At 43.3% G+C, this 13,119-nt stretch overlaps 1 protein-coding gene across 1 annotated transcript in view; it reads right to left on the reverse strand.

Annotated features, from left to right (window-relative positions):
* Positions 1 to 633: 633 nt before the first annotated feature.
* GDI1 (GDP dissociation inhibitor 1) overlaps positions 634 to 13,119 on the reverse strand; it is a 40,193-nt gene continuing 27,707 nt past the window's right edge. The window contains exons 10-11 of the mRNA XM_040324285.1: positions 9,026 to 9,080; positions 634 to 3,961 (exon numbers count right to left, since the gene is read on the reverse strand). Of these exons, the coding sequence (XP_040180219.1) occupies positions 3,809 to 3,961; positions 9,026 to 9,080 (208 nt within the window). The 3' untranslated portion in view covers positions 634 to 3,808. The remainder of the gene's footprint in view (positions 3,962 to 9,025; positions 9,081 to 13,119) is intronic.

The raw sequence follows: 13,119 nt of genomic DNA on the forward strand, positions 1-13,119 counted from the left end.
GTATTTGCGCCCGTCGGATTTAGCTACGCCGTTTACGTAAGGCGTAAAGTTACCTGTGCTATATGAGGCGCAGGTAATGCAAAGTATGGACGTCGGAACAAGCGTATATTTTTACGTTGTTTACGTAAGTCGTAAGTCGTACGTGAATGGGGCTGGGCGTAAGTTACGTTCACGTCGAAAGCATTGAGCCAACGTATCTTAGGGAGTATTTGCGATGTGATTCTGAGCATGCGCGCGCAAGCGCAGTTCGTTTGGCGCTTCATTTACATGGGGTCACGCTTCATTACAATACAACACGCCCACTGCCTTGCTACTTTGAATTACGCGGGCTTACGCCGGCCCATTTACGTAACGCCGGCGTACATATGGGAGCAAGTGCTTTGTGAATACAGTACTTGCCTCTCTATGTTACGCCGGCGTAGCGCATATGAGATGCGCTACGCCCGCTCAAAGATACGCCAATGTATCTGAATCCGGCCCTATGTGTGTAAAGCATAATCCAGTAGTTTCTGCCTTTTTTAATTTAATGACTTCAAAATCATTTTACTGTACTTGTACTATTCCTACACAAAGACAAACATGTTCAAATATGTGTAAAGTTGTATGAGTTGGTAAAACCTAAAACAAGACACAGAGTTTCCACAACATTTTTACTTGATATTGTTTTTTGTCAAACACAGTAAATTAATAATATCTACTAGTAAGAAGATCTTTTTATAGGGGGCAGACAATGCAAAGTAGCTGATACATATTGTGAGAGAAAAAAAGACAATAAACATTTCAAAAAAGAAATTATATAGACAGCAAAGTGGATTAAGCTGTATTTGGAATACACCCACAACACGAGAGAGATCCATAGTATGTACAGTGACCACCCAAAGACACAAGGTCCAAACTTCATGGTGTCCACTACAAGGGATAGAAAGACTACTATAGGAGAAGAGATCCATCTCCAAAATTAAGACAACCAAAGACAAGGCATGTTTGGATGGTCACCACCACTAGAGAAAGGTGCAGTTCTTTGGGAATCACCAAAATAATCATTAACATTCTCTGGTTAACCACCGAGAAAAGAAAAGATCCGTATTCTCGGATGACCACCACAGAAAACGAGATCTAAAGTTTGAAGTCACCACAATATCGGATGACACCCACAATTTTTTTTAGTGGTGACTAGCAAAGAAGAGGGGAGTCATAATTGTCAGTAACCTCCTAATAAGGTGAATTTCAGAAACCAATTAACTGGTGAAGAAAATGAACAGAAAGAAAATTCCTTATGGATCACTAATAACATTATTGATGGAAGGGTTTCCACACCATGTTTCAAGTACCACACTTTGACTTTATAATATAACCCCCTTGTTTAAAATGTTCAGTGTATTTTTTTTTTGTGAACATTTTATGAACAATTCCTTTTTTTGGCATTTACCATAACGGCAAAATGTGGGTTCAATTTAACAGACTACATAAGACTTTAGAAATATTTAAAAGTATTCCAGGTGGTACTTTGTCCTAGGTCCAGAAACCCAGCCATGCAAACAGCACTGCAAGAGGCACGTTCCATAAACCGCTGTCACCAACACAGAAGACATACTGTATGGCACCAGAGGGATATTTCATCACTGACCTTCAGGAGACACCAAATTTACTGTACATAGTGACCACCGCAGGATTTCCTGCATACACAAAGTCTGTGTATAAAACGATCTCTTAGAGTTAAGTATATTAACTGACAAACTGGATCTGATCTCACTGGACTGTATCTACTACATGGTGACTTGTTGAGAAAACTGATCAATACTCTAGGCTGCCCTTATTTTTTGTAAAAGGATATACACTTGAAATAAAAACACAAGGACCTAAGTGGAGCTTAACATAGTTATAATGTAGCCTGTAGTGTTGTTTATTGTAAGCACAGTGGTGACTGAAGTACAGAAGACTTCAATATGGTTGCTTGGACTACCCTTAAAGTGTTCTTGTTGCCAAAGCCATTGAGGCCATTCAGCCATCAAATAAATATAGCCTATTGATTTAGTAGGAATCCTGCACATGAGTGATGAAATTGGTCCCTTGTCTTCAGTGATAAAAGTTTGGCTGTTCAGTGTTCTATTTTTTTTTTCTTTTGGCGTAATGTTCTAAGACATTTTTAATAAAATAAAATATTTTAGAGTCTGTACTTCAGCCACTACATCTAGTTACCAGCAAACTAGGATGTTTATTGTTCTTTTCTCTTTTAGTGTATTCCCTCATAAATTGAACATATTGTTTTTGAAACTCATGGCTTTAAAACCTGTTTGCTAATAAGTTAAATAAATTAGATTAGGAAGATAATAGCGTTAATGTAACTTTTTAAGCCACTTATTAGAGAAAACACTGGGGATGGAAGCCAACTCAGCTATGGTATTGATGATATGAGTTGTGTACTTGATGTAATCAATCGACATTTTGGATTAGTTGTAAGATCTTGATATGGAAAGGTGTGCCCAGGTCCCTGGACTCTGCAGGCAAAATGTAGTTTGATAGTCTGTTGAATGAAAGAAAGGTGGGATTTCACATGAACATTTTTATCGATAATACCCCAGGTAGTTGGAATGATTCTAGAAGATAAACCTTTCTTTTGTGGAGCTCCACTAAACATAATTCTTTAAATGAACGTATTAAAACGTTTCTGCTGAAGGCACTCAACATGAAATGTATTGCCACATTCCTGTCCTCTAGTCTGGCCATAGTCATTTTCTAATAATTAGTAAGTGGGTATACGACTTCTATATGACAAGAAACAAAGGTTGGCCCAGTGTGCAATTATCTGTAAAGCCAACTGGATACAAATCTTCATGTGGTATGGGGCCAACTGGCAACTTTAAAACGGCCATGTCGCATGATAACTGCTGGCCAAATGGTCTACCATAGGCTTGGGACATAATCATAACTTGAAGACATTTGGCATGAGAACCATTCAAGCCAACATGATACACAAGCCACATTAAACTGACTGGGAAAGACTTAAAGTCTAGTTTTTGTTGGAAAGATCTTCACAAGAAGACAACAAGCCATGGAGATTAAATCAACAGGATATATGGAAACTAGAAAAGTTATGTAAATGTACAAAGATCCTCCAACTGCAAGGCTTTATCTTGCTTTTGGACCTTAAAAGTATGAAAAAGTAGGGAATCAATGACTTAGGACACTAGAATCCTGTCACAATGCTGGAATGTTGAGTGACATTGGTAAGAGGCATAGTGAAAGACTGACAACACAAACAATTGTAATATCTAGCTGATCTATTTGTTAATATAAGCCTTTGCCAGTTATCAGAAGACCCATCTGCAAGTTACTCTGACCATGAATATGTCAGAGTAAGTAGGGCAAGGTTAAGTAACAAGAATCAGTAAGCACTTTATACATATATGTTCACACTCAGTTGTGAGATGAGGGACAACCTGGGCTAAGTGTGCTAAAAAATGTAAAACCAAGTGTATGGCTGCTTGTACAGCTGAGATAACATTTTGAGAACTGAACCCCGCCAGAGGAACTAGGAGGTTGAAGCTCCACCACAGTGTTAGCCCAAGGCTTAAAAAGTTAAACTGGAATCATGAGGACAAAAGGGAGAATGGAAGATTTAGCTATGTTTCTTTGTTTACTGGTACTAGGTAACCTCCATTCCCAGCTTCATCACATACCATGATTCCCCCCACATGCTTGTTCTAAAATTTCAGACCAACCCTCTTTTCCGGGGGAAAAAAAAAATGTAGTTGTTTTTCCTTTTCAACTCATTGCTATCCCACCCTACCCCAGCCAAATGCCCAATTCACTGTTCGTCCTCCCCGTAAACGTCATTCTGCTTGCGTTTCATGTTCTCGAAGTCAAAGTCTGTTCCAGTCATTCTCTTGTAGATGTCCTTGATGTCATTGCATGTAGTCTCAAAATGTGTGGTGGCATCATAGGAACGTGAACAGAACACCTGCAGGACAGAAAAAGATATCCGATGAACAGTGGGGTAGACTTATTGTAAAAAAGTGTAATTCTGCTGTAGAGAACCATTTCACACACCATGGATGACTAAGAAAAGTTATTTTAGATATAAAAGGACTTTACTTTAGGCATCTACAATTATTTACTTTACTGTTACCTACTTGAACAGGTGCTATGGTAACATTTGATAGTAAGATATTAACAACTACCGTGGGTGTAGTTATCTTCCAACTTTTTCCGTCATTACTTTTTCTTTTTTTTTTTGTTTGGAATGGGTGTAAAAAGAGATCAACTTAGCCGAGGTGTAAAAAGAGATCAACTTAGTCACTTCCCATCCTTAGGATGCACCTGTACATCCTCGGATTGGAGTGGTAATATCTGGGCCATGGCTGCAGCTATAATCTAGATCTTTTGTTCAGCTAGCGATTCCCTACGCTGTAAAAGCGATCAAGTGGCTAAACTGCAGTGAGGATTTTGTCACTTTTGGTTTCGGTTGGTTTGTTCATAAGCCATTACTGATCAAACTGATCTTAAATTTGATCAGATGCTTTGGAGGGCAGAGTAGAGATCTGGGGTCTAGTAGACCCCAGATTTCTCCATTAAGAGGACCTGTCATGGCTCATGCTATCACAAAAGGTGTTGTTTATCCCTTGTGATAGCAATAAAGTTCAATCAAAACAAAAAATAAATAAAAATGATGGTACAGCTTAAAAAAATTAAATTGAAATAAAATAAATAATAAGAAAAATTCCCTATCCTCACACACAAATGCACACATATGTAAACAGTGATTGCACACACATGTGAGGCATCACTGTGAAATGTCAGAGTGAAAGCAATATTTGTAGCATCAGACCTCCTAAACTGCTAACCTGTAAAGGCTTCTAAAGCAATGCCTACGGATAATTTAATGTTTCATAATTTGTCGCCATTATGTGGGCGTATGGCCCATGTTGGGTATCTATTTACTCAGCATAACATCTTTTTATATTTTACCCAAAAACTGGGTATTATGGGCCAGATTCACAAAGGACTTACGACGGCGTATCTACTGATACGCCGTCGTATGTCCGAATGAGCGCCGTCGTATCTATGCGCCTGATTCTTAAAATCAGTTACGCTTGAATTCGGCCAATATACGACTGACGCAAGTCTCCTACGCCGTCGTATCTTGGGTGCATATTTACGCTGTCCGCTAGGGGCGCTTCCATATATTTCCGCGTCGAATATGCAAATTAGCTAGATACGCCGATTCACAAACGTACTTGCGCCCGGCGTATTAATATACACTGTTTACATAAGGCGTACGACCCGCGTAACTTTACCCCTCATAAAGCAGGTGTAAGTCATGTAACCTATGGACGTCGGAAAAGCGTCGTATTTTACGTTGTTTGCATAAGTCGTACGTGAATGGGGATGGGCATAGGTTTACGTTCACGTCGACAAAGCATTGAGCCGACGTGTCTTAGGGAGTATTTGCGACGTGATTCTGAGAATGTGCGCGCATGCGCCGTTCGTTCAGCCCCTAATTTGCATGGGGTCACGGCTCATTGTAATACAACACGCCCACTGCCTTGATAATTTGAATTACGCAGGCTTACGCCGGCCCATTTACGATACGCCGCCGTAACTTAGGGTGCAAGTACTTTCTGAATACGGTACTCGCCTCTCTAAGTTACGGCGGCGTAGCGTATATGGGATGCGCTACGCCCGCCGAAAGTTAGCCCATTCTTTCTGAATCTGCCTCATAATTGCTTTTTTTTATACACTAAAGTTCATTAAAGTGTATTTTTTTCCTGAACATTTGCGTTTGATAAACTGCTGTGCAAATATCATGAAACAAAATTGTAACAACAACCATTTCATTCTCCAGGCCTCTGCTTTAAAAAAAGATATATAGGGGTAGATCCACATACAAATAGATGGGCGCAGCGTATGTGAGATACGCTACGCCGCTGTAACTTAATTTGGCAGGTTCAAATCCCCAAAGAATTTGCGCCGTAAGTTACGGCGGCGTAGTGTATCTCAAACGGCGTAACGGCGCGGAATTCAAATCGGCGATTAGGGGGCGTATTTCATTTAAATGAAGCGCGTCCCCGCTCCGAATGAACTGCGCAAGCGCCGTCCCTAAATTTCCCGTCATTTTTTTTAACATAGACGTGAATTACGTCCATCCCGATTCACGGACGACTTACGCAAAAAAAAAAAAAAGGAAATCAAATTAAACGCGGGAACGACGGCCATACTTAACATGGCAAGTCTAACTATACGCGCCGAAATATCAACTTTAACTATACGCCGGAAAAAGCCAACTAGAGACGACGTAAAGGAATGCGCCGGCCGCTTGTACGTTCGTGAATCGTCGGAAATAGCTAATTTGCATACCCGACGCGGAAAACGACGTGAACGCCACCCAGCGGACGCCGAAGTATTGCAGCGGGAACACGCTTCATTTGTAAACACACAGCTCCCAGTCCTGTCAGGGGAGAAATGCCAATGTATGAACAGCGATCAGTCATTTCCCCTAGTGAGGCCACCCCTCCCCCTACAGTTAGAACACACCCAGGGAACATACTTAACCCCCTAGTATTAACCCCTTCCCTGCCAGTGGCATTTTTATAGTAATCCAATGCATTTTTATAGCACTGATCGCTATAAAAATGCCAATGGTCCCAAAAATGTGTCAAAAGTGTCCAAAGTGTCCGCCATAATGTCGCAGTACCGAAAAAAAAAAAAAAAAAAAAAACGCTGATCGCCGCCATTACTAGTAAAAAAAAAATATTAATAAAAATGCCATAAAACTACCCCCTATTTTGTAAACGCTATAACTTTTGCGCAAACCAATTAATAAACATTTATTGTGATTTTTTTTTTACGAAAAATATGTAGAAGAATACGTATCAGCCTAAACTTAGGAAAAAAATTGTTTTTTTTATATATTTTTGGGGGATATTTATTATAGCAAAAAGTAAAAAATATTATTATTTTTTTAAATTGTCGCTCTATTTTTATTTATAGCGCAAAAACTAAAAATCGCAGAGGTGATCAAATACCACCAAAAGAAAGCTCTATTTATGGGGAAAAAGGATGCCAATTTTGTTTGGGAGCCAGGTCGCACGACCACGCAATTGTCAGTTAAAGCGACGCAGTGCTGAATCGCAAAAAAGTGCTCTGGTCTTTGACCAGCAATAAGGTCCGGGGGTTAAGTGGTTAACAGGCCTCAATCCTCATCAATATACTGCCATACACTTGATCAGAGCCACACTGGTAAACCTCAGGGATCTGGAAACATGCTTCATGCCCTGTCTGTCTACCTGGTCTGTGTGCTGGCTTTGAAGTGATGTGATGTGAGTGTAATAGTTGAAGTTTTTCACATAGCGTTTTATTAAACTGGTTTTACAATATTACACTATTTGGATCACTTTTTATTTACATGTGGAGAGGTCCTATTTACATGCTTGCAGCTGGATAACGAAGATCAGCTAACCCTATATGTGTGGTTTAAAATGATTTTTGCCAAGCACAAGAGTGTAAGGCATGAATATCTCTGGTGAGTGTGTTATCCCAAGGGAGCGGAATCACTGGCACTTAGTGGTGTGGTGGAAGATCAGAAAAGTTTACACTGGATCAACTTTTTTTCAGATGAAATTTCATTATGCTTATGAACTTTTTATTGAATGTAGTATTATTTCACTTGTCACAGGGTGATATTGTTACACTGATAATTTGAATTGTCACATTGTTATCACCTTTATAATGATACTTTAAATTTTACCGTTTATGAAGTTGTTTTTATTTTATTTTTAGGTTTATCTTTGCACTTTATTGGAGTTCCATACACATGAGTGTAATTTAGCGCCACTTATTTTTTCACTATTGAGTTTGGATAGAGGTAAAAATAACAATCACATTTCTACATCATTAAAGTGGCAGGAGGTTAGTCAGGTGTTTTTCCTTAACCACTTAAGCCCCGGACCAATATGCTGCCTAAAGACCCAAGGTGTTTTTACAGTTCGGGACTGCGTCGCTTTAACAGACAATTGCGCGGTCGTGCGACGTGGCTCCCAAACAAAATTGGCGTCCTTTTTTTCCCACAAATAGAGCTTTCTTTTGGCGGTATTTGATCACATCTGCGGTTTTTAGTTTTTGCGCTATAAACAAAAATAGAGCGACAATTTTGAAAAAAATTCAATATTTTTTACTTTTTGCTATAATAAATATCCCCCAAAAACATATATAACATTTTTTTTTCCTCAGTTTAGGCCGATATGTATTCTTCTACCTATTTTTGGTAAAAAAAAAAAATCGCAATAATCGTTTATCGGTTGGTTTGCGCAAAATTTATAGCGTTTACAAAATAGGGGATAGTTTTATTGCATTTTTATTTTTTTTATTTTTTTTACTACCAATGGCGGCGATCAGCGATTTTTTTCGTGACTGCGACATTATGGCGGCCACTTCGGACAATTTTGACACATTTTTGGGACCATTGTCATTTTCACAGCAAAAAATGCATTTAAATTGCATTCTTTATTGTGAAAATGACAGTTGCAGTTTGGGAGTTAAACACAGGGGGCGCTGTAACATTTAGTGTTCACTTGGTGTGTGTTTACAACTTATGGGGGGTGTGGCTGTAGGACTGACATCATCGACCGAGTCTCCCTAATAAAAGGGATCACTCGATCGATGCGCCACCATAGTGAAGCACGGGGAAGCCGTGTTTACACACGGCTCTCCCCGTTCTTCAGCTCCGGGGAGCGATCGCGACGGAGCGGCTATAAACGAATAGCCGCGCCGTCGTCCCGGATCGCTCCCTGAGGCTTACCGACCTCCGCATGTACCGGGGGGGTCCCGATCGGACCCCCGACCCACGTCAATTTATTGATTTATGAATTCATCATATTGATTTATGAATTTGGAAGGCACTGGTATTATAAGTGAAAAGACAAATAAAGAGACAGTAAACCTCTATGGCAGGCTTGTCATGTAGTTTGTGATGTCTGTTGCTCTACAATACCAAGGGCAGAAAAGAAGATTTCACTTTGAGGCTTACCTGGCTTTCTGTTCCATCTTCAGTAGGTTCATACAGGTCACTGATTGCAACAAACCTGTAACAAAAAAACACAAACTTTACTATTGCCTTATAGTATATATTGTGTAAAAAATGTACTGATCTACTGGTTTAAGAATAACCAAGCACTGTGGTTCCTGAAACAAACGATCTAGATCAGGGGTCTCCAAACGTTTCAAACACAGGCCAGTTTATTGTCCTTCAGACTTTAGGAGGGACGGATGGGCCAGAAAATGTCATGGGCTTGGCATGAGTGAGAATAAATATGGCCTCAGGGTTTGTGGTCAATAGGAGTAGTGTTCCTATTAATAGGAGGAATAGTATCATATCATTGATATTGGTGGAAGAAATAGTGCCCCATTGTTGGTGTCAGTGAGAGGAATAGTGCTTCATATCAGTGGGAGGAATAGTGCCTCATATCAGTGGGAGGAATAGTGCCTCATATCAGTGGGAGGAATAGTGCCCCAAAGGCTAGGAAAGACCCACATCTGGACCTTAGGGTGCAGTTTGGAGATCCATGATCTAGGGAACAGGTTAAAACATTGCAAAACATAGCCATGGGGCAGGGGGGTTTGGCGTTTCCGGACTGGCAAAAGTATTATCTGGCGGGCCAGATGGTGTTTGCCAGGCGTTGGCTGACGGCCACTGTTCTGGAAGCGGCACTCTTGGGATCCTACAAAAGCTTACGACTAGCCCTATATAGGGGCCCAAAATCCACCCTGCCCTTAACTGTTTCGATGAACACCATCCGGGCGTGGGAGGCCGCCACCAACCTAATGTCACCTTCCTATCTAGGGGTCTCGCCCTCAGCCCCGCTGTGGTTGAACCCAAATTTGCCAGACTTTTGCTCCCTCCCAGATCCGGTGGTTTAGGCCTGTGGGGGTGTCAAGGTATTGGAGGATATCACCAGAGAGGGTGATCTTATTTCCTTTGATCAATTAAAGGCCAGACATGACTTGCCGAATTCATTTTTCTTTCGCTACCTGCAGCTGCGCCATGCCTTTCAGGCACAGTTCAGCGATCGTAGAGTTGAATTCCTTCCCTCGACACTGGAGACTCTCTTGAAGGATGAGGATATGGCCAAGACTCTATCAACTGTATAAATTCAAAAAGACACCTCTTGGGGTTTCTAGATGTAAGGAGAGGTGGGAGAGGGAAAATTCAGACATTCAAAGGGGAGGACTGGGAGGATATGTGGGATCGCCCCTTCAAACACCTGGTCTCTGCTAGGGACCGTTTAATACAGTTTACATTTTTAGAGATCACCGAGCCCGACAGGCCTCGGTCCTTCAGCACCTGGCTCTCAACAGCCACGCCGTTAAAGCCAGCGACTGTAAAGCAGGATGAAAGATAGGACCCTGCGACAGAAGATCTTCTCTCAGGGGTAGACACCAGGGGACGTCTGCCACCAGACGCACCAGGTCCGCGTACCAGGGACAACGTGGCCAATCCGGGGCGATCAGGATTGTTGGTATCCCCTCGGCTTCCACTCTGCGCAGCAGGCGAGGAAGAAGCTTCAGAGGAGGGAAGGCGTAGATTAGGCGATAGTGACCCTATGGTGCCACCAACGCGTCTGAGGCGTCCGCCCACGGATCCCTTGACCTGGCCACGAACCGTGACACCTTTCCGATTGAGACGGGACGCCAGAAGATCCACGTCTGGAGTGCCCCATTTTTGGCACAGACTCTGAAACACTTCCGGGTTTAGCGACCATTCTCCTTGGTCTAGCGTTTGGCGACTTAGGTAGTCGGCTTGCCAGTTCAGCACCCCCGGAATGTACACGGCAGACAGAGCCGGAACGTACCAGAGGATGCAGCCGAGTTCCGTGTGCCCCCCTGATGATTGACGTATGCCACGGCCGTGGCGTTGTCGGACTGGATCCTGACCTGTCGGTCCTGCAGACCCAGAGACCACTTGGAGAGACACAACTTGATCGCTCGGAGCTCCAGTACATTGATTGGCAGGCGGGACTCCTCCTGAGTCCAGCGCCCCTGTGCTGACTAGACACCCACCCAGCCTGAGAGGCTGGCATCCGTCGTGACCAATGTCCAATGGCACGGCAAAAAACAATTTTCCGGTCCGAAGTCCTGGAGACGTCAGCCACCACACTAGGGAGGACCTGACCAGTTGACCGGGCGGGGGCAGACATTCATGCAGAGGCAGGCTTGTCCGCAGGCTTGTTGAGCTTGCGGTACCAGCTGCCCTTTTGCCCTTCAGCGGGCGCCTTAGCACCCTGAAAACGTTTTCCTGCCGCACTTGGCGGGCGAAAAAAACGCTTGGGGGCAGTGAAGGAAGGCCCTTGCTTACGGCGAGGCTCCTTACCCTTTCCAGATTGCGGGAGCAGAGAGCTCTTACCGCCTGTGGCATCCTTTATGATGTCATCCAGGGACGCCCCAAAAAGCCGTTTACCCTTAAAGGGTAAGTCCACCAAGGCCTTTTTAGAAGACTGGTCCGCAGACCAACACTTCAGCCACACAAGGCGGCGTAGCACCACCGCGTAGGCGGAGGCCCTGGAGAGCAAGGGTAGCGTATCCAGGGCCGACTCACAGACAAACTTCAGGCCCTGCACCAGCTGGTCGGCCAGGTCCACACAGGCCTCAGGAGAATTCTGCGCCTCCAGCTCCTGCAGCAAGGACTTTGCCCATTCGGTAAGTGTCTGCGACACCAGAGCCCCGACCAAGACCGGTCTTACCGCCGACCCCACCACTGTGAACATGGAGCAGGCCACAGCCTCAGTTCTCCTATCTGCGGGGTCCTTAAAAGCGGGAGCCCCTTCCACAGGTAACGTGCTGGCCTTGTTCAGTCTGGACACAAGTTTCTGACTATCCCGCACCGCAGTGATAAGAGCTCCAACAAACTCCTTATCATGCGCTGACCCTGAAGCAGAGTCATCCTCACTGTCCGTGTGGGCTAAGCCTGCATCATCTGATATGACGGAACCAGGGCCAGATGCAGTAGCAGGGCGTGATTCCGTGTCAGAGACATCCCCAGAAGAAGGTGTAGGGAGGGGGCGCGTTTTACCCCCCTTCTGGCCATTATTCAGCCCCCTTAAGTTAATACTTTGTAGCGCCACCTTTTTCAGCGATTACAGCTGTAAGTCGCTTGGGGTATGTCTCTATCAGTTTTGCACATCGAGAGACTGACATTTTTGCCCATTCCTCCTTGCAAAACCGCTCGAGCTCAGTGAGGTTGGATGGAGAGCATTTGTGAACAGCAGTTTTCAGTTCTTTCCACAGATTCTTGATTGGATTCAGGTCTGGACTTTGACTTGGCCATTCTAACACCTGGATATGTTTATTTGTGAACCATTCCATTGTAGATTTTGCTTTATGTTTTGGATCATTGTCTTGTTGGAAGACAAATCTCCGTCCCAGTCTCAGGTCTTTTGCAGACTTCATCAGGTTTTCTTCCAGATTGGTCCTGTATTTGGCTCCATCCATCTTCCCATCAATTTTAACCATCTTCCCTGTCCCTGCTGAAGAAAAGCAGGCCCAAACCATGATGCTGCCGCCACCATGTTTGACAGTGGGGATGGTGTGTTCAGGGTGATGAGCTGTGTTGCTTTTACGCCAAACATAACGTTTTGCATTGTTGCCAAAAAGTTCGATTTTGGTTTCATCTGACCAGAGCACCTTCTTCCACATGTTTGGTGTGTCTCCCGGGTGGCTTGTGGCAAACTTTAAACAACACTTTTTTATGGATATCTTTAAGAAATGGCTTTCTTCTTGCCACTCTTCCATAAAGGCCAGATTTGTGCAGTATACGACTGATTGTTGTCCTATGGACAGAGTCTCCCACCTCAGCTGTAGATCTCTGCAGTTCATCCAGACTGATCATGGGCCTCTTGGCTGCATCTCTGATCAGTCTTCTCCTTGTATGAACTGAAAGTTTAGAGGGACGGCCAGGTCTTCGTAGATTTGCAGTGGTCTGATACTCCTTCAATTTCAATATTATCGCTTGCACAGTGCTCCTTGGGATGTTTAAAGCTTGGGAAATCTTTTTGTATCCAAATCCAGCTTTAAACTTCTCCACAACAGTATCTCGGACCTGCCTGGTGTGTTCCTTGTTATTCATGA

The sequence above is a fragment of the Rana temporaria genome, chromosome 9 (assembly GCF_905171775.1).
Source record: "Rana temporaria chromosome 9, aRanTem1.1, whole genome shotgun sequence".
In the NCBI taxonomy this organism is placed as follows: Eukaryota; Metazoa; Chordata; class Amphibia; order Anura; family Ranidae; genus Rana; species Rana temporaria.